This window comes from Gadus macrocephalus, chromosome 8 (genome assembly GCF_031168955.1).
Source record: "Gadus macrocephalus chromosome 8, ASM3116895v1".
In the NCBI taxonomy this organism is placed as follows: domain Eukaryota; kingdom Metazoa; phylum Chordata; class Actinopteri; order Gadiformes; family Gadidae; genus Gadus; species Gadus macrocephalus.
The window spans coordinates 12,489,060-12,514,458 of record NC_082389.1 but is presented as its reverse complement, the minus strand read 5'-3'; the positions used below and the strand labels follow the sequence as shown (position 1 = coordinate 12,514,458).

At 47.2% G+C, this 25,399-nt stretch overlaps 1 protein-coding gene across 4 annotated transcripts; it reads left to right on the top strand.

Moving 5' to 3' along the window:
- Positions 1 to 25,399, top strand: rnf220a (ring finger protein 220a). 4 transcript variants are annotated; one of them, XM_060059077.1, is made up of 11 exons: positions 7 to 243; positions 396 to 438; positions 1,868 to 1,914; positions 2,714 to 2,837; positions 9,337 to 9,529; positions 10,761 to 10,816; positions 11,012 to 11,135; positions 18,646 to 18,754; positions 21,268 to 21,465; positions 22,159 to 22,233; positions 24,089 to 25,399. In XM_060059077.1, the coding sequence occupies exons 1-11, from the start codon at positions 193 to 195 to the stop codon at positions 24,158 to 24,160; spliced, it is 1,092 nt and encodes a 363-aa protein (XP_059915060.1). In that variant the 5' UTR covers positions 7 to 192; the 3' UTR covers positions 24,161 to 25,399. The 4 variants fall into 4 exon arrangements, with proteins under 4 accessions (XP_059915061.1, XP_059915060.1, XP_059915059.1 ...); XM_060059076.1 differs by having other exon boundaries at positions 1,868 to 1,992; XM_060059078.1 differs by lacking the exon at positions 21,268 to 21,465 and having other exon boundaries at positions 1 to 243; positions 1,868 to 1,992.

Sequence of the window (25,399 nt, the reverse complement as noted above, 5' to 3'; positions counted from 1 at the left end):
CGAAGTCACATGATCAAAACAAGCCAACATGGCGTCTGGCAATGTTGTATATGCCGACCGAAGCGCAACTTTAAATCCTTTACCATCCGTTTAATATTATACTCTCAACATTATATTTAAAGTGGTATACAACTTCGTCGGCCGTTCATGGCAAGTTTTCTCTAGTGCGTTTTAGCGGCATAAAATGTTTAAATGAAACTTGACAGCTCTGTTATGGAGGAGGTCGAGGGCAAGAAAAGACATGTAGGTTTTTGTTTACTTCTCTGGCCATGATATCCCTTCAGCATCTAATGCAATCTTACCTTAAAAAGCTGCATATCACCTTATCACTGTTTTATATCGATTGAGCCACACCTAATGTTCATGTTTTCTCTTTCCTTTCTCTGTATTTGCAGACGTTTTTACGAGTGCGGGCTAATAGGCAAACAAGACTGAATGGTATGTATATTCATCCTATATTACACCCCCATTCATAATCTAAACTTTTTATGTATTTTTCTTTTCAATGTCACTAATCCACATCACAACGAAATGTGTCCCAATAGTCGTTATGCTGTTGTTATTACACATTCAATTTATCACAGGTCCTATGGATAAAACGTCAATTTATTGAGAAATATACATTTCTAAACGGTTTTAAGAAGTGCATTGAGAATGAAAATAATAAATACCTATTACTTAAAGTAAATACTTAGAAATAATACAGACACAGACAAATACTATTCATTGTTTTGAGCTTTCTTTTTATAAAAAATATTTTTCGTCAACTGAAAATAGGGCTAGATTCATTTCTGTTATTATACATTGATAATGCCCTGCAAGATTGAGCCTGTTCGCATGACTAGATTGAATAGTAGTGATTAAATAGTAACTCTGTGTGTCCATAATTATAGTACCCATATGTTGCAGCAAATGGATACTTCCAACTAGATAATATTTTATAATTCATCCTGCCCCGTTTGTTGTATCCACAAAAGTGAAAACAAATAAGAAGCTAAATGAGAAACCATTGAGGAATACGACTTGGAATGCTCTTGTCTATTATATATCCAAATCCAGCTACTACCCTCATAGCACACTAGTTTTCAGCCCCTGTATTAAGAGGGACATGAAAGACTTTGTTTCAACAAAGTCTTCAACCTTTAAGCATTAGTAGCCTCTCTCTCACGCTCTTTATCTCTCTCTCTCCCTCTCCTGCTCTCGTTCTCCCCCCTTCTCTCTCTCAACTTCTCCTTTCCCCCTGGTGGCGTGGCAGTGTTTTTGCCCCTATACCCCCTCCTCCTGGGGGTTCCCCTATGTCATCTAAAGTTTATGTTCCTGCACCGCCGCGCTGTTAGCATTTAGCAAACCCCACAGAGGATTCAGGGCTTAACGGCCTACTCTGTTCTATGCTGTTAAATCTCTAATTTGAGATATATATATATACATAAAATCATAGTGTGTGATGGGATAGAGGGAGGAGGAAGAGTCTGCTAGATTTGATAGGAAAGCGAAGTATTGAATGGACAGAGGGAGGAATAAGGAGTAATGAACAGGAAGGAAGTAAGAGGGTATAAGAGTAGAGCGAGAGAAGTGGGGGAGATGCTAGAGAACCATAGGCTGCATGTCGATATAAGCTTTCTTCAACATAACCTCCGCATACGTTCTGTTGCCAGAATCGGACGCACTTAATTCCCTGAATATACATGTTTTTATGGAAGTCAACGTGTCCGTAGTATGTTTACAACCACAGGCAGCTTGTTGACAGTGTATATGTTGACGTTTTACCGCCGACACTCACTATTCCATTTGACCGGCTCTCTACTGCCTGCAGGTGTGTATCTGATGATGCTGACCATGTGTCTCTCCCCTGTCGCTCTTCCTCCAGCCCGTATAGGAAAGATGAAGAGGAGGAAGCCAGAGGAAGGGGGACAGGTATGTCCGCTGTGCAGCGTGCCATTGGCTGGGAGCGAGGAGGAGATGAGTAGACATGTGGAGCAATGCCTTATCCAGGTAGCCGACGTCCAAGCACAAGCACCCCTCCTCTTTCTCTTTATTCCCACCTATCACCGTCCTCCACCAGTCCAGACAGCCCCCTCAGCACTTCTCTCTCTCCGGAAGGATTCCCACCAATCACCTCTTTCCTTGTAGAAGTCGACCAATGGCATGCCTAGAATAAACCGCTTTAACATTCTGTACCTCCTGTATGGATTTGAACTGATGGCGACTGTGGTGTTTGTAGATGGGATGATCACTTTTTTCAGTGTGGGGAATTTGCACTAATTGCGATTGATTAGCTCGTTGTGGTTGACCAATCACAGCAGTGTGTCTGGTGGGCAACCATTTCACTCTCTGTTATTCTATTAGCCAATCAACAAGCATCACTGTTTGTTAATGAAGTGAATAATCTCCCTCTTTCCTATAAATTCTGATCTGTCGAATCACCAACCAGCAGTAGACCAACCAAACACTTACCAAACACAACATTTATTTGTTGTCGTAACAATTGTTCTTTAATACAACTTTATTGGAAAATACATTGTGAGAGTGAACCCTCTACAGTATTGATATAATATAAATAAGCATAAACATAAATTCGTAGCATTATTTTTGTAGTCTTGAATCGATCTGTTAACTTGTTGCAAAACAGATCAGCTGTATAGTTGTAGTGTTTGACCTACCGTCCTTTGATGTCACCTGTATTGACCTGTGGTGTGTTGTATTGTGACATCAGCGCGAGGGCGCGTTCGGCGACGACGACTCTGCCGATGGCGAGAATGGGCGGGGCTTCGAGGAGTACGAGTGGGCGGGGCAAAAGAGGATCCGAGCCACCGCGCTGCTGGAGGGAGGCTTCAGAGGTACACACACACACACACACACACACACACACACACACACACACACACACACACACACACACACACACACACACACACACACACACACACACACACACACACACACACACACACACACACACACACAAAATTAGTGCTGTGTGGTTAGCCTGTGGATGCTAATAAAACGGGAATGCTATCAGGGTGAAGAGATTGCCTATAAAGATAAAGGCCACCGTCGTGATGATGATGATGGCGATGACCCTTCGAGCTGTGTGCTCAGCTCCATCTCCCTCGATCCACCCCCTCTCTCTCTCTTTGTCCTTCCATTTGGCTCTTTCGCTGTTGTTATCTGGCCTTGGTTCTGTCTGTCGCAGCAGCGTTGGCTCTCCTGAAGCAGGGCTGATGGCGACTGGGGAGCCGTAATGGTTGACCACCGGAGCTGCCCCCCCTCCCCCCTGTACTGCTCCCTAAGCCAGGCCAAGGAAAACACATTTAGCTGGGCGATTGACCTGCTGTGTGTTTGTGCGAGTGCGACAGTTTGCGTGCGTGCGTGCGTGCGTGCATGCGTGAGTGCGAGCAGTGTGTGTTGGGGCGGGTGTGTAGGACCACATTGGCCCTGCAATGCAATTATAGAACTGGACCCAGGAGTAGGCCACAAGGGACCACAGAGACTGCCCTCTTGACACACACATGCACACCACACACGTGCAAAAAATGTCTTACTCTCAATCTCCTGTTGTTTTCCTGAATGTGGATCTCTCAAATATTTTCTCTGATTCATAATTCATTCAAACATTTTCAGATTCCAATATAAACGTTTTGGTGCTGTCGGCTTATTAATAATTGTACAAATCCTAAAACAGATGTAAAGTAGAATGAAACCACAAAACAAACAAGAGACATTTTCAACATCTTTCCTAGGCCACGCTTGTAGTCTCATCCATTGAGTTACTTTGAAGTGTGTGTGTGTGTGTGTGTGTGTGTGTGAGCTTTCACGATGTGTGAGGATGAAATTGTTAGAGCCTCCCCCTTTTTCACAGTTCCTACTCCACTTTTATCCCTCCATCTCTCTCCTCTCTCCGCCATCCCTGTTCGATCTGTTGTTTAAACACACACACACACACACACACACACACACACACACACACACACACACACACACACACACACACACACACACACACACACACACACACACACACACACACACACACACACACAGTTGGCTTCACCTACCCCCTGCCCAACCCCATTTAACACACAGGCACAAACACTCACACCTCTGTCACAGGAGCAGAGGAGGCAGATCAATGTTGAAATCCCAACTAAAGCGCAGACAAACAGCAGTAGCAGGTTGGGGGAACGAGGGAGTGACAGTCCTCTCTCTCTGTCCCTCATTGAGCCTGTGTTTAGTGTTGAGTGTTTAAGGGGGTGGACAGGACCCTTCTGCTGTTCTCTAATGGGCCGCTGTGTGATGTGACACGGACCACAGATGTGCCCCCCAAGGAGACCACACACAGGGGAGACTTGAAACACAAGACAACCACACACGCACGCACGCACACACGCACACACACACACGCACACGTGTAGGTCCACTCAGAAGGTGGATTTTCCTCCTTAAAAGATCCTGTGGTTCAAAAGCACACACACACAAACACACGGCTGGAGCCAGCTGGGTCTCCCTTGAGCTGAGGGATGCGGAGATGGTCTCTGTGTGTGTGTGTGTGTGTGTGTGTGTGTGTGTGTGTGCGTGGTGTGAGGACCGTGGGGGGTGGGGGGTGGTCTTCGGGCAGGATAAAGCAGGGTCTATCTCTCTGAAGCGCCAGCAGCCTCTCTTTGAGAACCCTGAAGAAAGCCGGCTGCTAGACATGGGAGGCGGGGGGGCTTTTTAAGAGAACCCCCCCCCCCCCACCATCCAAAGACAGGAGCAGGCAGCCTGGGGAGGGGAGTGGAAATCGAACAAGCTCAGGTTGTGATTCAACTTCAACATGCTTCTGTGTGTGTGGGAGAGGGAGGGGGGCCGGGTTGAGGGGGGAGAGTGAGTGAGACACTTCCCTGTATCTCTCCAGCTTACTGGGCTTCAAAGAGCCATTTTGGCAGAAGCTGAGACATCTCTCCCGTGTGTGTGTGTGTGTGTGTGTGGCTGTGCCTGTTCCTCCCTGCGCTGCCGGAGGTAGAAGTTGCCTATCTATTAGTACAGAACATCACAGGTTCCCCCCATAACTCTACACTTTCACTCTTTAACAAAGTTGGCAAGTGTTGCTTTATTCATTTTTTATATATTTTTTTAAACTTGTCTGCTTTTGAGTCGTTGTAGAAACGTCTGACAGAATGTCACGTCTTCTGCTTTCATTGGGGGAAACTCGCCCGTGCTTCATGTCATCTTGGCGTGAAGTATTTTCACTGCGAGATAAGGACCCACACAGCATCTAGACAGGCAGCCGGGCGGACGGCTCTCAACGTTTCATCATGTCTGACCATCAGTGAGTGTAGCGATTGGCAGACAGACTCACAGACAGATCCCCGCTCTGGATAACAGGGGGGCCCTTAAGAGATGGAGAGGGGGGACCGAGGGAGAGGAAGAGGGATTACGGCTGAAGATGGCCTGAAGGAAAGAGCAGATGTCGAGGGGGGCTGCTTTGAAAAAGGACTTCAAAGATGGCCGTCTCATCTCTTTGTGTTTCCCCATCCCTGACCTGTAAATGGCACAACGATAGCGCACTGACCTTTGCCATGCCTCGCCCCCCTCCTGCATCTCTCTCTCTCTCTCCGAGCGGTCACGATAATTGCTATGGCAACGGGGTGTCACCCGAGGCCGCCCGATCGGGTCGATCTGGGCTCCCGAGGCTGTCTGACGTGTCCTTTGATCGCCCTCCTCCCCCAACCCTCTCCATCCCTCTCTCTTTAGATCACTGGGGGGTAACCACGGCGACAAGTATGTAGATTGGAAGTGTCCCGTGTTAATGTCAGGAAGCGTGTTACCTGGCGGAGGGAACACGTGTAGTTGGCGTGTCGAGAGTCAACGATATGCATGAGGTGGCTTTAGAAATGTGTATGTGTGTGTGTGTGTGTGTGTGTGTGCGCGCGCACGCGCACGTGCACCCTTGTATTGATTGCCCCTTGTCTTATTAACGTGCAGGCTACACAGGCAGTGGAAAGGGGGGAGCTGATATGTGTATCTGTAATTAAGGGGCACCCCAGGCGGACATTTTGTGTGCTCAATTGTCGTTATAACTTTAGATGACATTGTACAGAGAAAAACATGTTTGTTTCTCTTCTGCTTTTGGCCAATTGTTCTTTGGCTACCTTGGCGAAAAGCCTCTGCGTGTTAAATGTAATGTTTTTTTGTGCTCAATCTGCTATGTATAATTGTTTAATACTAACTTACCAGTGAGAAACACACCATGGGGATAAGGTGCCTTTTATTTAATAGTAAATAATAACTATATAGCCAGACAATGGCCCAAAAAGAGTTTAAACAGTGGAAAGTCCTTGGAGAAAAGCAGTAGAATAAGAAAATAACAGTGGATGTATTGTGAGATGGAGGGAAGAATATCGACAGAAGAAAGAGGGAAAAGGAGAGGAGGAATCCAAGGGTTAAATAAGCTTAAAAGAGGGAATGGGTGGAGGAAGAGGATGGTTGTGTTTGTGTGTGTCAGTGTCTGTGTGTGGGGCATTCTGTCAGTGTGTGTGTGTGTGTGGCAGTGTGCACTGTGAGTGAAAGGCAGTTAAAGTGACTCTGACCTTTCGCCGGCTAGATTAGATTGGCCTGCCAACACTGCTTAGAGGGACAGATAGTCGCACGGCATGTTCACTAGCATGCGCTCAAGCACACACACACCGGAGGGAAAGACCCAGTGTGTGCGTGTGCACCCGGACGACCGCACGCCTGTAAGACCCCGTAACGTACATACATATCTACCCATCAGGTGATCCGGGTGGACCGTAGCAACTGTCACTTCTCAGATTTCCACTGTCCAATTCACGTCTCAAACCTTTGTTGGTTTTCCAGGCTGTAGACTTGTGGTCGTTTACCAGTTTACGATCAATAATAAAAAGCTGTTCATTAGACATTAGGTACGAAATTTATTTGATAAACAATTTTTTAGCCGAACTTTGAACCTTCTGTGCATGATCAAGATTTATTCCCTGTCCGTAGCAATCGTCCGAAAGTTAAATTCCACTTGCTGTTGTCACCAACCGGCCACAGGATCCATATTTCGATCCATTGATTTGATTACCAACGATCTCCTCCTCTCTCCACCTCAGGCCCTGCTCTCTCTCTCGCTCCCCCTCCCTCTCACATTAGCGTGCGGTCTGTCTCGAACCGCCCATTTGCCGCTTGGCTGATGAAACGCTCTGCAATTCACAGCCCGTCACTCTCGTGTCTTCCAGCTTCTCCCAACCATAGTGCATAGTGGGTAGCACAGCCCCTAATCTGAGCGTAGAGTTGCATTAGCACTCAAGACAGAAACTCAACATTTTATAATTGAATTACATCTGTACTCGGAGTAGAGTTGTTATATTGCAAAACGATCATGCCGGTGTAACTATATATAGAAAATAAGTTATCTTAGCATTAGCAACTCTAATAATTCATCCATATGATATAATATGCTCCCTCTACTTAAAATATGTATAATATAGCAGGTGTATGTTAAGTAGAGGAACCACAATACACCAATATTCTGGAACCTGCTCTCTACTTATGACATTTTTGTAATAAAGAAGGTCTGTTAACGACATGGAGATATTAAAAAGCAGAAGGGAGCATGATCCACCAATATGCTGGGATATGCTCCGTCTATATATTATATCTCTTTGGCGTCGACGCTCGTCACACCCATACGGCCTTAATACTGCCCTCTGGGCCATACTTGCCGTTTACCGCGGGGTTGGGGTTTATGTTACGAGCCGCGGCCCCCGCTGCCACCGCCATCGGGACCAAATAAAAGGTAAAGGGCCCTTTTTATTGGATCGCTAAAAACCAGGGGCCTGTTGGAGATGGGGCCCCGACATTAGCGGAGTATTACAACCGCACCGCTATCCTATTTTATAGTAACGCCTGTCAGACCCTCTCTCTCTCTGCATCTCTATCACCGTCTCTCTCTCTCTCTCTCTCTCTCTCTCTCTCTCTCTCTCTCTCTCTCTCTCTCTCTCTCTCTCTCTCTCTCTCTCTCTCTCTCTAGCCATCTCTCTCTCTCTAGCCATCTCTCTCTCTCTCTCTCTCTCTCTAGCCATCTCTCTCTCTCTCTCTCTCTCTAGCCATCTCTCTCTCTCTCTCTCTCTCTAGCCATCTCTCTTTCTGCCTCTCTCTCTCTCTCCATTTGCACCATTACGGATTCTTATGGAGAGGGGATGAATGCATGGTCTGAACAGGTCGAAGGAGAAGAGGAGGGATCGTGGTTGATGTTCTAGCATGAAGCGCAGCATGTGTCATCATGGCATGTAGCGCTGTGCTCGTTTCATTTGTTTTGGTGTGAGGGGTGCTCTCTGTAGACATACGTGGGGACGTTGGAGGAATGTTGGGGGACAGGTGTGAATTTCATGGCTGTCAGGTTTGTCAAGGCTATGACTAGAGCAAAACTCACACACACAAACATGCACGGCATTGTGTGATTGAATAGACGAGTAGAAAGAAAATCAGTTGCCTACACATGGTTGGACAGACAGGGAGTAAGTGATAGAGACACACACACACTCTCTGAGACATGGGGTAAGTGACAGAAGGACAGACAGTTGCACAAACACGCACCAGAGATGGACGATGCCTTCAAAGTGATGCACACACACACACACACACACACACACACACACACACACACACACACACACACACACACACACACACACACACACACACACACACACACACACACACACACACACACACACACACACAGGTTGGTGTTGCTAAGTGGAGCTGAAAGGGGCAGTCAGGCAGCGGTAAGAGTTTGTCTGGGCGTTCATCTCAGGGTTTATGGAAGTGCCACAAACACACACACTCGGGCGCACACACACACATGCACAGAGTGAAGATGGATGGCTCACATGTCCATCTTCATCAGGTCACCTCCATCCTCCCTACTACTCCACAGCCCTCCTTGCTCGCTCCATCCCTCCCCACCCACCTTTCTTCTCTTGTCTTTCTTAACAGCAGTTTTCATAACTTTTTTATACCATTGTTTTCCATCGATGATCGAAATTGAAAGAGCTTCAATCAATTAATGCGTAGGTTAATATGCAGGGTAAAACGTCTGAAATGGCACTAGATTGAACTAAATTCGTTATATTCTACACACAATTTCACAACAAATCAATGTTTATTTTTTTCAATGACATCAAAAAATGAATGATGACCTATTGTCCTAAATTACTGCAATATAAAAAAAGTGTTCCAACCAATGTCTTCCTCCTTATCCTTATCCCTCTCCCCTTCTCCTGCTCTCTCTCTCCTTCCTACTCTCCCCCCTCTCTCTCTCTCCTGCCCTCTCCCTGCCTCTCTCGCCCTCAGGGACGGGCTTCGTGGTGTGCGGCACCAAGGAGAGTGCGGCGGACAGCGACGGCGACCTGGACGTGGACGGAGACGACACGCTGGAGTACGGCAAGGCCCAGTACACCGAGGCCGACGTCATCCCCTGCTCCGGGGCCGGCGAGGACCAGGGCGAGGCCCGCGAGAGGGAGGCGCTGAGGGGCGCCGTGCTCAAGTACGTCTATAGTTTAGTGTGTACCTCTATAGTGTAGCCTAGCGTAGCGTGTTCAAATACATAGCCCTGCTTATTCAAGTATGTATATAGCAGGGGTCGGCAACCCTAGGTACGCGTGCCACCACTGGCACGTGGCAGCATTATCATTGGCACACTTTTTGTTTCGGGCATTTCTTCCAATGCAAATATGATCAAATTAGTTAGTGAAAGCAGTGTTCTGAAATGGGATCAATTGAGAAGAAAATATTTAAAATATTGTTGCAAGTGGCCTGTATGTATCGCCTTCACATGGTTTTTTGCAAAGCTGTACATGTCTTAAAGATATTGATGTGGATGGTTCCAACGTTCTCATCTATTCTTGTTTTTTACATTTCTCACAGTGCAAATATGTTTTTGAATGAGTTTCTGAAAGTGGTGTTTTAAGATGGGACATATGTAATTATAATTTGTAAGCCCATGTCGCAAATATAACAACAACAAAAACATGGTTGTGGACTATATGGAAATAATACAATTCCAGGTCTTCTGGCAATGTTTTTGGTCGCTGTGTCGTAATTCAGCTTAATATTTAATATATTGTTGCTTAAGGCACACCCATTAACGAGAAAATGTCAAACTGGCCCTGCATGTTGAAAAGGTTGCTGACCCCTGGTATATAGTGTAGCCTAGCGTAGCGTGCTCAAGTACCAGTAGTGTGGAATAGCGTAGCGTTCCCAAGTAAATATATAGTTTAGCCTAGCGTAGCATGCTCAAGTACGTCTGTGGTGTAGCCTAGCCTAGCGTGCTGAAGTACGTCTATGGTGTAGCCTAGCCCAGCGTGCTCAAGTACGTCTATGGTGTAGCCTAGTGTAGAGTGTTCCAAGTAGGTCTATGGTTTAGCCTAGCGTAGAGTGCACAAGGACATAGTGTAGCCTAGCATACTCGAGTACATATATAGTGAAGCGTGCTCAAGTACATACATAGTGTAGCCTGGCGTGGCATGCACAGGTAAGCTAGGCTTAAGTTTGATATCAGGGTTTATTAATAGATTCGTATTTGATGATGACACCATGATATGTATTTCTGGTATATTCTTGTGATTTGAATTGTTATTTTATCCTTGTGTGTCCTTAATGTGTTACATGTATAGATAACCCAAAGCGTCACCCTGCCATAACTAACTTGTTAAATTGGTGTTTTGGGAGTTGCAGTCTTTAGTCCCTAACCTTTCTCTCCTCTCTGAATGTAACAGCGGTGGGATGCCTACTACCAGAATAACGCCAGAGTTCTCCAAATGGGCCAGCGACGGTGAGTCACAGCACACACGTGAAGACCCAAACGTAATAAATGCAAGAGTGGTGCGGGTTAAAAGTTTAGTGCTATTGTTACTTCCCAAATGGCTTGTTGGGCCACCCTTTTCGGTGTGTTCCGGCAATTGAGAAACATAAGAGTGTGTGTATGATGTGAATGTCCCTCAAACCACCGTTCTCCTCGTGTCTCCAGAGATGCCGTCGACGAGCAACGGTGAGAGCAGCAAGGCAGACCCCAACGCACCCTCCTCTTCCTCCTGCTCCTCATCCACGTCCTCCTCGGTGCCGCGAACCTGTAAAAACAGCGAGATCGAAAAGTAGGTCACACACGCGCACACACACACACACACACACACACACACACACACACACACACACACACACACACACACACACACACACACACACACACACACACACACACACACACACACACACACACACCATAGTAACAGAAAAAGTGGGAGAGAAAATCACTCTATAATCACATCAGACCACAGATACACACACACACATGCACACACAAACAGCCAAACCCTATGACTTTCTGATGAGTTTTCTTACTAGTGGGAGAGTTGCCTTCTGGAGAGGTCATAAATGATGCATTTAGTCAGGTGTGTGTGTGTGGGGAGGGGGGGGTTCTGTCTGTATGTGTGTGTGTGTGTGTGACAAGACAGGGTGGGTCTCTTGGTATTGATCTTCTCTGCAGTTGTCGCCTGTCTGAGCTGAGAGCTGGCTTGGAATCCTTAATTGGGACGCACACACACACGGTGAACACACACACACGGTGAACGCACACACACAGGTAGTCTGTTGAATGAAACATCGCACAGAGGCAATGTTCAAATAAGAATCCTCAGAAAGCCTTCAGATGGGCCCTACAAGTGCTGCTAGCCTAGCGCACAACGAGGAAGGCTAGTATAGAATTATAGCAATTCAGTTGACAGAGACAGCAGTCGATGATTGTTGAATGAATAGAGAAGTGTTTTTTAGTTTAGCTTAACAGTAAGTATTTTCCTCGATCTTCACGGCATTGTTTAGTACAAATATTTTTAAATACTCTACGTCAATAAATAAATACCAAGTTCAACGCCTTACTTGCGTCGCCTCTTGCACCGCGTTGTCTAGCACGAAACTGCCTCCCATTCAAGTCCTGATCCCCAAACGTATTCTCCATCAACGATGAAAGCCCCAGCGCTCTCCCCCCCCCCCCCCCCCCCCCGCTCCACCACAAAAGAGACGTCCATCACGTCCCCTTGCGCCTCGTGCCCGGAGCCCCTACGTCCGTCCTCCACGCCCTGATTGCTGCCCAAAGAGTGGGGCTACAAATCTGGAGCTAAGCGGCGCCGCCCGCTGAGGCATGGCCAGGGAGACGGGCGTCGGGTTGACTGCTCATATGAGGTCCCATTATTCAAGCCAGGGCCCGGATTAATCTATGTTTAGGGCCCCACCGGCCTATTTGTCACACTCGTGTATGCTCGCACACACACTTGAAAGTCGCACAAACTGACGCACACACACTTGCCTAGACAGATCGTTCGACACGCATGCGTACGCGCACACACTCAAATCTGTCTCTCTCGCACACACACACACACACACACCTAGACAGATCATCACACAGACACACGCTTACACACAGAAAATTCACACACAATCAGAAACTCTCTCACACACACTTTCCGGCCTAGACCAATTATCACACACGCACACAAGCACACACACACGGGCTCACCTAGACAAATCATCTCCCACGCACGCACACTTTCTCTCCTTACACAAATACACATGTAGCTGCATATGCAGACACTTTTGCCATTCCATTAGAGGGAAGTGTGTGTGTGTGGGTGTGTGTGTATGTGTTTGGGGAAAGGCCAGCACTCCCTAATTCCCCTCATTTCCATGTGCTCATTCATATTCTGCCCAGAGAAAACAATCTCTCACACACATCCACACCTTGTCCCCTGCATGGGTAATGGGGGTCAGAGCATCGGCGGAGACGGGCGAGAGAGATAGGGGGAGAGCCTCAGAACGACGGGGCGAGAGAGAGGGAGAATTTGGGTGTGCGGGGTGACAAAAAAAAGGAATTTGGTTGATTGCTTGCTTCTGCATGTCTGGCATATTCCCCCTGTCCTTTTGCCCCTATTCAATTACTCTGCACACACACTCACACTCCTGCATACACAAATACACACACGCATACACACACACACACACACTCCTGCATACACACACACACACACACACACACACTCTTGCGTGCAGACATAGACCTGCTACTCTTGTCTAACAAAGTGGGGTCATGGGTTTTCTCCCTTGCCTGAAGATATTTTTTGTGGGGGCCTGGGATCAACCTGGCCTTGTTGCAGGACCCCAGAGAGGACATAGCACAAAGTGTATCGTTGTTTGTGTACCTCTGTCTTTTATTCGGTCCCTCAAGTCCGTTGCTCGGGCTTAGCTCTACCACTGAGGATAATAGCATTGGGGCATTGCTTCAACAAATCATGCTCAACGTTTCTGTCATTGTAACCTTTCTTGTTTATTTCTTTTTATTTCTTTCTGTCTTTGTCCTCTCCACCATTTTGCAAAGCCCGCTCCAGTAAATGCTTCATTTAAGTGTGTGTGTGTGTGTGTGTGTGTGTGTGTGTGTGTGTGTGTGTGTGTGTGTGTGTGTGTGTGTGTGTGTGTGTGTGTGTGTGTGTGTGTGTGTGTGTGTGTGTGTGTGTGTGTGTGTGTGTCCCACATATTAAATATCACCACCGAAGCTAACGGACGAATCACCAGAGCAGCTTGAAGTTTATTGATCGGCGACACGACCGTGGGGGGGGGGGTGTTTGCTGAGCAAGGAGATGCATTTGATCACTCGCTCTCTGTGGTGTGATCAATTGTGTGTGTGGGGGGGGGGAGAGATCAAGACAAGACAGGTCAGTGTTGCTAAGTACAGAGACAGCGGTCCGACAACTTGGATTGATTCGCTGCAACACACACACATTTGCTTTCTCTCTCACACACACACACACACGCACACACACACACACACACACACACACACACACACACACACACACACACACACACACACACACACACACACACACACACACACACACACACACACACACACACACACACACACACACACACACACTCTCTCTCTGAATGATGAATCACTGACAGATGCTTAACGACACAATTCAAACAAAAGTCTTCGTCCGCCATGGAAAAACACTTACACACACATGTTCAAAACGAAGACATAATTTTTTGGAAAGGGTTTATCCCGTCTGGCCTCTGTCTAGCCGTCCTGAGGGTGCTGGGTTTCAGTCCACATCACTTCGCCGGTTGCTCAGTCTAACTCAATCAGACTCATCTGGCCGAAAAGAAAAATGACGTTTCAGATCCTCGTTTGGTCAGATCGTAAAGCTCTGCTGTTAGCTTAACGTTTTTCCTGGCGGTTTTTTCTCAGGTCTTAGTTCAGCAGAGGGATAAAATTGTAGGGCACGGTGTGGCTTATTTTTTTATATTATCTGTCATTTGATAGTAAGGGGAAAAGGCGGATTATATGTTTAAAACAAAAAACTCGTACTCTTGACTCGTACTACACCGGAACCGCTTTTCGGAAAAATACATTTTGATTGAACTAAAGCTTTATCCGTTATCTTCTCCGACATTAACGCTGACGTAGATGCCCGGCGACAGTGCCGGGGGGCCCGAGATGGGTGAGGAACGGGGATATTGAATACGGGGGTAGGTCTCCTCCGCTCTGCCCAGCTTTAATCTAAGTGTCGGTGTAAAGAGGGGCGGCTGGACGCTGAATGATTGCATTGGAACAAACAGCGGTTGGGGACCGGGGGATGGGGGCCCGTAAACAATTCGCCTCCCGCCGTAAATGCCACGCGCGCTTTCCTGGGGTGGGGGTGGGGGGGCCTGGCTGGCCGCTGGAGCCCCCAAATGAAAACGAGATTTGTCTCCTTTTGTTACGGTGTGTGTGTGTGTGTGTGTGTGTGTGTGTGTGTGTGTGTGTGTGTGTGTGTGTGTGTGTGTGTGTGTGTGTGTGTGTGTGTGTGTGTGTGTGTGTGTGTGTGTGTGTGTGTGTGTGTGTGTGTTCCTGCAAGGAGCTGTTTTTTGAGCATGCCTGCTTTAGTGAAATCTTTCTGTCCCGCTCTCTTGCACTTTGTCTCTCTCTCTCTTTTGCTCTCTCTCACTCACTCGCTCTCTGATCCCAGATGGGTAATGATCTGGTCCCCTCCAACACACACACACACACACACATTGTCTCACATCACACACTCATTCCCCTGAAGATAAATGAGCTCACGTGCACTCTCACACAAGCATGCACACACACGGATGCTCTTTCCCCTCTAAGATAAATGGGCCCTCCAATGCGATTGCTGCCAAATGCGGTGCTTCAACCGGAACAATGTTGAGCGCTTTCCATGTGGCTTCTGCAAATAATTGAATCTGTCCTCAATTTGGACGTGATGAAGCTGGATCTCTGCTGCCGCTAGCTCTCTCTCGCCCTTGCTCCTTCCCTCGCTCCTTCCCTCGCTCCTTCCCTCGCTCTCGCTCTCACATTCACTTACCATTGTTCACTCAAACCATACTTTCTCTGGTGGCCAGGAAACTTCAATGTGTACAAGCAAAAAAAAAAGGCTGCCAAAATGGCTCACAAATGCGCGTGCACACGTACATGTTTATGTGTGTGTGTGTGTGTGTGTGTGTGTGTGTGTGTGTGTGTGTGTGTGTGTGTGTGTGTGTGTGTGTGTGTGTGTGTGTGTGTGTGTGTGTGTGTGTGTGTGTGTGTGTGTGTGTGTGTGAGGCCCATGAAGGTGGACAGTAGATTAAGACACAGGGCTGATTGAGACGGATGGTGGGGGTCTTCACCCGCATACACACCAACACAGACACACACACACACAACCACACTGACGCACACACTGGAGAAATGAGAAATGGCCCCTGTGCGCGCTGGGGACGGAGCGCTAAACGGAGGGGAGGAAGAGCCATCTATCTGTCTGTCTCTGCCTCTCCCTCGCTCTATGTATCTCTATCTCGCTTGCTCTCTCTCTCTCCCTCTCCCTGCGTTTCATTTGTCCTGCTTCTTTTCAATTACCTTTTTTCTTTCCTTGATTTATTTCTGCTCCTCTTAGTTTTTTCTCTCCCTCTTTCTTTCCTTTTGTCTACTTTTTTTCGTTCTTCACTTCTTTCATTTTCCGTGTTATTCCCTGTTTTTATTCTTTCTACTTCAACACATCGGATGTAGCAAATAGTGACAGTTAAGCGTGGATACACGACTAAGAATATGTTAAAATCACCAGGAGGATTAGAACTAGTTTCACAACGTTACGGCTGTGATGTATAGGCCACACTGGGAGCGACCTTTGACCCTTTTGAGCTTCCTGATATGAGTATCCGGGCTGCATATACCCTCGGCTGAGTGAGAGGTACACGTGGAGCGCCCGATGCAAGAAAACGCAAGGCACTCTACAACATAGCCGGTGGGAACGATCGATTTGAAGAAGTTCCAGTTTGCCACTTTGACTTATGCTCCGAGCAAAGCCTCACCTCCCAGACTCCGCCACAGTGTAGATATTATGCGTAGGAACCACACACTAGTAATATATATGGATTCATAGCCTCGCAAATCAAAGCCGGATTATTAGTTTACTTCACACTTAAAAGCCGGTGCTTGGGATAAGAGGGGGGAAAGAGACATTTTTTTCCGACCAAATCAGGAATTATAGCTTTGGGAGCTCTGTTCAAGAAAACATATCTCGCCCCCCACTGCCCGCTGGGAGTAAAACTCGCCGGCCCAGTTGTGGAAACTACACCTCGCAGTTGTTGTCGAGTTGTTTTATGAGTTGTGGAGGAGGGAGAGTTGTAAAACCTGGGTATTTATTAGAAGTTTTGGGCACGCAACTACTTTTTTTTTATCGTCAAAAGAGAAACACGCCAGCATATATCGTGGTGTTTTGGAATCATTGGACGTAACTTCATTTATTTTACTGGCTGTTGTCAGGTTCTAGCTTTAGTCCTGTTCCCAAGGTGACAATAAATGAAAGCAGTTTTCGCAGTTGCAACAAAAAATACTTACAAATACTTCAAACTGTCTGACTGTACATATGATCAAGCACTCTAAATAAACGCATGCAATAAACGTTTGTTTATGGCGTTGGGGAATTAGCATAAATCCGCAAGGCTAAATTAATATTCATCAGAGGCACAGGATTGAGGTTGGGATGGACTCTGAAAGTTGGATATTGACAGACGTTTATAACCTCAGGGTTCCTCTTTCCCCTTTCTGTAAAATTACTTTGGACAAGGTATTAAAGACCCGCCATATAGAGCAGGGTGTTTCAGTAGAGTTTAGTGTAAGAAATATTTATTGTTTGCTAGTTAAAAAAGTATAGACAGTCTTGTTTCAGGGACAAGCTGAGCCTGGCTCTGTTAAAAAGTCCATCGACGGCTACTTTATAAGCTAGGAAGCTAATCAAGGCTAAATGGCTTTTTACAAGCTTGCTGCTAATAAGGGAAAGGGAAGTGAGTTTACTGCATGCAGGGTGGGAGGGGCCATCACAGAATGCCCTGTGATGGAGACATCAGGGTGCATCATGGGTATCCATGGTGGCATAACCAAAATGAGCACCGCACATCTCCATAGATATATTTGCCATGAAAGTAAAATGAATAAACATAGCTAATTCAATGCTGTGATGAGAAACTGATATTGGTGACTAAAACGCAATGAAAATCGTCTCAATGTACCAAGTTTAATTCCACTGTATGTATTCCCCAGAAATACATAGATTCATGAGGAATCCATACTACATGCCTTAACACACATACACACACGTTTGCACACAGACACACACAAGTAAGACCACCACTTATATGGCTGTCCTCTAAACAACCCCCCCCCCCTGTGTCCTTACTCGTCCAATCAATACCATCGATCAGCTACCTATCAGGCTGTGAAATGACCACATCACCATAAACACACACACACACACACACACACACACACACACACACACACACACACACACACACACACACACACACACACACACACACACACACACACACACACAACCCTGTATTCCAGCTAAGAGGGGAATGGAAAGTCTATTATAAACAACGGGGCTCCGCTTTGAGCTTCACCATTCACCGCCAAATCATCCTCATCACCTTCCTCCTCATCAGTGGTCGTGGTGGAGGCGTCAGGGCGGCGGCCCTATTGATTTGAGCGATGGCGGCCTGATATGCTGTTGGAGACTGTGTTAAACAGGCGTTTGTGTCACGCGTTAATCTTGGGCTGTTTGGAGGTGAGGGGGAAATCGTGGCGGGTGACCAGAGAGGGGTAGAAGGAACGAGAGGATCATGGATGAATGAGAAGATGAAAGACAGATTCAAGAACAAGAGGAATTAGTCGTGAGGCTGGAGGGGGATACAGCTGTAAATACAGATGTTGGTTTCCGTGGAAGTTTAGCTGAGGTTTTCACCTTTGGTCTGGCAGAATTAACACAACAGTGAGAACGCATTGCAGAAGGTTGGCTTTATGAAGTCATGTTGGCCCATAATGATTCATATTAACAAACATGCTTTTACTATGAACCACAACGGGAAACCGTCCTCATGGGAAATAATAGATGGGTATGTAATGCTGACAAAAGTGAAAGCAATTGTACATGTGTACTCTTGGCTTACAGACAGTGCTTAAAGTCAAAAGAATATCTCTTACTTGAAAACAAAATACCACAAGTGCGGAATTTCACAGGAACAACCAGAGCCCAACTGATACATTTCTCTCTACCCCTCCCCCAGGGTAACGGAGGACTCCACAGCCACCACGCTGGAGGCCCTGAAGGCTCGCATCAGAGAGCTGGAGAAGCAGATCCTCAGGGGAGACCGCTACAAGTGTCTCATCTGCATGGTAAGGACCGCCCATCCAATTAACCGACCAATCACCATCGTCAGGATGTTGCTCATTTACATAATACCGGAATATACGGGTTGAAGTAAAGAGAGCTCCTTTACATTTAAAATGTAATCTATATAAATGTTTGAAAAGTACCAATAATAAATATTTGGACCAATTTATGAACTCTTGTGTAGGTGACCTCAGTCATACTGGGTTTTGGTCAAGTGGAAATATTAAGGTGCTGGACCTATTTAGTCCACCGCCAATACCAAAGCTAACCTCTTGATAGTAAAAGAATGGATGTCTCTACCTAGACCCGTTATACCCACTTCCATCATATTCCCCCCCCATTTTTATCTCAAGCCTTTCTGAGACTTTATAATCTCCATCCTTATTGTTTGAGACGGATCCACCTCCATGTTGGCTCTTCGATGTGTTGCATTGTGTTTCCGCCTGTGTGTCCCCACCACATGGCCCCCGCCATCACCACACCCCATCCACCCCGGTGACCTGCTGGTGGGGTCATGTGGTTTGACCTGGTCAGCGTGGTGCAGATTGAGTTTGTTCTGTTGCCATCTTTGCGTTTTGTGTACGACAACGTTGGTGTGTGACAGTTGCTTATGGCATGGCTTCCTCCTCTTCCTCTTCCTCCTCCTCCTCCCCCTCGCTCCAGTGTTCTGTTCTTGTGTCGTTCTCCCATTCGGCGAACAATTACCACACAGTCTTGTGGGTGGCGGATGTTGTGTTGACCCCACAACCGATAAGCTTGGTTGTTATCGGTTGTCATGGGGATAGGTGGTGCATTACTTTACCCCAACACCACGTGACAGTGTTTAACGGCCGATTCGGGTGATATGACGGAAACCATCTTTTTGCCATTTCAGGGAATTAGCCGATGACAAGCCGACAAGCGAAAGCAATACCAGCTCATGGCTGGTATTGACGACCGATCACATGACTCTGCATGTCCGTTATCGGCAACGTCTCGGTCGATATTCTCCGCGCGAGTCTAGTGAACCACCTGAGCTCCTCTCGTTTCTCGCTTCTTTCAATTTCCTCTTCTGCTTAGGCCATCGCCGCATTTTTAAAACACTTTATTTAAAACCCAGAAATCACCCCACTGTCAGGCGGCCACCATAGAAGACTGCAGAATTCTCTTTGTGTGTGTGTGTGTGTCTGTCTGTGTGTGTGTGTGTGTGTGTGTGTGTGTGTGTGTGGATAATTACCGCCGCCTGCGCTTCCCAAAGGTCGCCAGGAGCCTGAGGTTACCCGGAGGGCGGGGAGCGCCGATCGATCACTCAGTGTCTCCCCCCAACTCTTCCTCCTCCCCCTCCTTTCCCCCTCACCAGACACACCGGGCCGCTGTGCTCATCCGTCACTGTCGCATCTCTCGTGTACGCGCACACAAACGCGCACCAACACTAGCGCATAAGCGTAAACTCACAGGCAAACACTCACACACAGTACTTACAAATGCGCAGCATGACTGCGTAAAAGTAAACATGATTTTTGCAGACATACTCGTTCTTAAAAATACATGCACAGTCACAAATTCATATATACAGACAGAAACACATACACACACATACACACACACACTGAAAATGTACAAACTTACTCCCTCACAAGTGTAGCCAACTACATGTAAGTCAAACTCACTTTTTACGCACACAAAGACACACACTTCTTAGACTGGCCTCCTCTGTGACACGCTAGGCCTCCTCTGTAGGTTAACTACAGACTTACAAATCGCGCACAGAGAGATGGTGGATGTTGATGTGGTCAGTTTCAAGTGTCCATCCTTGTGTTGTGGAAATATATTGTCTTGTCCCTTATCCCTGGCTTGGCTGAGTAGCTTGTGATTGACATCTGTCTTCATCTGGTCTCTTGTTTCTGAAAGCATGTCATTTGGTGGAGATCTACCCCCACCTACTGTTCACCAGGGAGAACTACAGTCATTCAGACCGGAGAACTGGAATCAGTTGGGTCACATATCACATATATCACATATGCTTAAAGTTCATCAGAATATTTAAGATGTAAGGAGTAGAACTAGATTCTCTCCAATAAACGGTAGTCTATCGGCCCCAATGGAAATAATAAACCGGCAAATACTATTGCTGAATTCCCATCAAGGAAGCATCAGAACGAATGAAGGCTTATTCAACGTGTGTTTCCCCCCATACTGTGACGAGATTGACCATGATTGGTGACAGCCATGTGCCTGTATCAATGCAGCAAATCTGAATAAATATGTCCAACTGACATTCATTGTGTATTCATATATGCATTTTGTCATATATGTCCAATGTTGGACACACACGCACACACACACACACACACACACACACACACACACACACACCTTTATGTCATTGCCACACGAGCATGTTTCTGTATGTGCGTACCTGCGTTTGTGTCTACGTTCGCACATGCTTCGTAAAACTGCGCGTTTGTGACTAGCGGGCACATTTGGCTGCCCTCCTCACCCTCTCACCCCCCCTCCTCCCCCCTCCCTTCCGCAGAGGAAGCCTGCTATCCAATCAGGCGCTGAGAACAAGAGCCTAGGGGTGTGGCCAGGGCCCCGGCCGCCGGCCAATCAGGTCGGGGGGAGGCAGCAGCCTAAATCCCTCCCCCTGGGCCTGTACTGTCTGTATAGGGGCGTTGTGATTGGAGGCTACAGCAGCGGCATTAAGAGGCACCTCCCACAACCTCTACGGAGGGTAAGGCTCACCCTCGCCATCGCCCCCACCCCTCCCCCCCACCTTCATCGTCACTGTGTACCGACCATTCAGAGAAGCTCTGCTTTCTATGAATGGGGAAAACTAGGCAGAACGCTCCTCTGTGTCTCTCTCTCTTCGTACTTCTGTCTCTCTCTCTCTCTCTCTCTTGCCTGCTTCCCTATCTCGATCTGCCCGGCCTGACCATGCCCACGCTCCCCACACCCCCCTTGTGTCCATGGCGACCGTCCGTCCCGTGTCCGTGCGTGTCCGTGCGTGTGCTTGCTGATGCGCGTGTTTATATAAACATCTATAATTATTAATAAATATATAAATATGATATATATATGTATGCATATATATATAGACCTGCTGGTTTGTCGGCCCCTCGCTGCCTTGTCATTGGCTCCTTGCCTGCTGGCTGTTTCGTGTGGTGGTTGGTCCTGCTCCGTGTGCTGGTTGGGGGGAGTGGGGTGGTAAAGATGTGGGGGGGGGGGGGGGTGATGGTGCACATGTGTTGTGGTAGTACATGTGTTGTTTTGTCGATGTCCCTAGGTGTGTTCAGGCTCGGGTCAGGTGGACGTTGAATATTAACCAGATCTTCTCTGTTGTTTCTCTCTGTCTCTCTCTCTCTCTCTCTCTCTCTCTCTCTGTCTCTGTCTCTGTCTCTGTCTCTCTCTGTCCCTCTGTGTACAGGACTCCTATACGATGCCCCTCACCTCTATCCAGTGCTGGCATGTCCACTGTGAAGAATGTTGGCTAAGGACACTGGTAAGACACACACATTCAGGCACGCACATACAAACACTTACAGCCGCAAACACACGCACACACACACTAAAGGCCCATAGTGGATTAGGGCAGACTTGGATGTAGTGCTCCCACAGACCTGTTTAAATGTACAAGCTAAATTAGTCAAGTCCACTGTACGGGTTGCCTCAGGTACACACACACACAGACACACACACACACACACACACCTCTCTAATAACACCTGCAGCCCCTCGGGTGTTTTGCTGGTTATCAGTGTAATGTATTGAGTGCAGCTTAAGGAGCCACGGTTGAACAGTAGAGACAATTCACAAAGAAGGTGTGGGATCAATGTGCCTCCCCCTTCTTCTTTATCTTCCTTATTCTCCCCCTCTCTTCAATTAAAAACAAACTTTATTCATCCCTGAGGAGCATTCCTCCTGCTCCTCTTCTCCTCCTCCACCCCTTTTACTCCTCCTCTTCCTCCTTCTACTACTGCTCTTCTTCCTGCTCCTTGTCTCTGCTTATTCTCTTCCGCCTCTTTTCCTTCTTATCTTCTCCCTCCTCCTCTTCGTCTTCACCTTCTTCTGCTCCACCTCTTTTCCTTATCTGCCTCCTCTTCCTGCTCCTGCTCCTTCTTCTCCTGCTCCTTCTTCTCCTGCTCCTCCCCTTCTCTTCTTCTGCTTCTCCTCTTTTACTTTTTCTCTTCCATCTCCTCTTTTCCTCCTCATCTTCTGCTAAACCTGCTCTGGAGTCACAAATCGTCTTAGCACAGCAGTGTGAGGTTGCGCACCTGACCACATGAGAGCGCATGTGTTTGTGTGTGTGTGTGTGTGATTTCTGGTTTGTAGGCGCTCTGAGGAGTGGGGTGGGGGGAGGGAGAGAGATACCTATTAAGGTGGATGGGGTCTCACACTCCACACACACACACACACACTCAACGCATCAGGGGTCCCAGCAATGCCACACTCACATTCTGTCACCCCTTTGTTAGAAATCCCCTCACACAAACAACCACTGCGGTGGACTGACAGTGGTCTCCACACAGCAGAGTTGACCTTTAGTTCAAGTCAGAGGGGGTCTAGAGTCTAGTAGACCCGGTCAGAACTTCACGAGAACACCCGGAACCCGGGGAACACACAGGACGTCTCCCTGCTGGGGGGGAGGCACGAGAGAGAGGAGAGACCTGCTGTAGCCTGCAGCCGTGGGAGGGGGGGGGCGAGAGGAGGGAGACAGAAAGTATTTGGCAGACAAAAAGGAGAAATAAATAAAATGGGTAGGAATGAAAGGGTAAAAAATACAAACAAAGCAGGATAAAGGGAGATAGAAAAAGTGGTTTGCTGGAGGGAGCAAGAGAACGATTTGAAGAGAACGAGAGAAGTGAAGTGAGCAATTAGAAGACGAAAGTTTGCGAGGGGGCAGAGTTGAAGGGGGAGAGAGCCAAGAGACCACCCAGCCCCTCCAACTCCCTGCCAACCGATTTTATTACTATGGGATGGCACTGAATCAAAGCAGTGTAATAGAGCATGGGGAGCCCTGAAAACCAGATAGGGAGAGGGGAGGTGTGCGTGTGCGTGTGTGTGTGTGGTTGTGTGTGTGTGTGTGTGTGTGTGTTTGTTTGTTTTAAGCCCCACAGTAAACATAGCAAAAGTGATAGTAGAAGTAGTAAAATGCTAGCAGTGGGTTTGAGCTGCATTAGGACTTAGTGACTTAGTAGTGGACAGGTTAATACACACGTACACATCCGTACCAAAACGTGATGACACCAAGTTCTGTATGGTGAATGAATGATGGTGACTGGGTTGTTGACCTGCCTTACACTGCAGGATGTTTGATCTTTCACCTGACTGACTCCCTCTCTCTCATTCTCTCTCAGGGAAACAAGAAGCTGTGCCCACAATGCAACACCATCACTTCTCCTGGTGACCTGAGGCGTGTCTACTTGTGAAAGAGACGTCCGGTCCTCCTTTACCCCACTGCGCTCCTCCTCCTCCTCATCCTCGCTCTTCATCAGTATCATCCGCCATCTTTGATTTACTCCCCATCCTGCATCCGCCGGGACCCTGGCGGTGATGACATCATCAACCATGGATTCCCTCATTGCAATGTCATAGTGATGTCATTCAGGCACTTGTCTGCCGGCGGGGGAGCGGACTGTGCACTTCTGAGCATGCTCAGAGGAGACGAGATGATTGGACATCTCAGAGACTCCATTTGCTCTTTAACCCCCGTGCCCCCCCCTTAGGAGACCCGCCCACTTAAAGAGGAGACCCGCCCACTTAAAGACTAGCCAATCACAGAAGTACTACAAATGACATAAGAAGATGAAAATATGCTAGAAAAAAAGCTGATCCGGATAACTGACAGTATTGTTCCAGTCTCTGAATGTGACCTTCGACCTCCACACGCAGGGCACATTAAACTACTTTTCTGAAGGACAGTTTTAACCCAGAGTGGTTTCGGAGCACCATTTGCTTGTAGACACCCAAAATACAAGACACGTTACGCCTTTTTTCTTGTGTCCGTCATTGACCCTGTCTTCACGGTATCATCAACCCAATCGGAGGAGCCGCAATCGAACAATTCAATTCACCGCAGCGTTTTGTTGGGTTTGTTTTTCCCCATTTTGTTTGTGTGCGGTTGACACTTTAGCGGTGCTGGACAAACAGACTTCTGGACCTTTCTCTCCTCTGCGACTGGACGACCAATAAGACAGACATTTTGCTTCTCATTTGTTTGAGCTCGGGCGGAGAGAAGATGGCCGACTTCCTGTAAAAAGGACAGATGAAAGAAGGGAGGAAAACATAAAAACAACGAATCTGACCTTTTGAAAAAAACCAAACGGGGAAAAGCCTTCACAAGCGGTTTAAAGTGCTCCTTCGTTCTCCCCTCCTCCTAACTTCCTTCTATCTATTTCTTTCTTTTCTTTCTTCTTTTGTGGTGTTCTAGTGAAGTCAACCAAATTTTCCAATGATGCAGTTCAAGCACATGTATTATAGACGTCTATGTATGTTTACAATGTTGGGTGTAAACATAGAATTCGCACACGTACACATACACACACACACACACACACACATGCACGCACGAAAATACAAAACACCTGCAAACAGTCACAAAGCCTCGATGAAAAAACAAGACACAAACACAGAAAAAAAAAAAAGTATATATCGAATTCCTGTTTTTA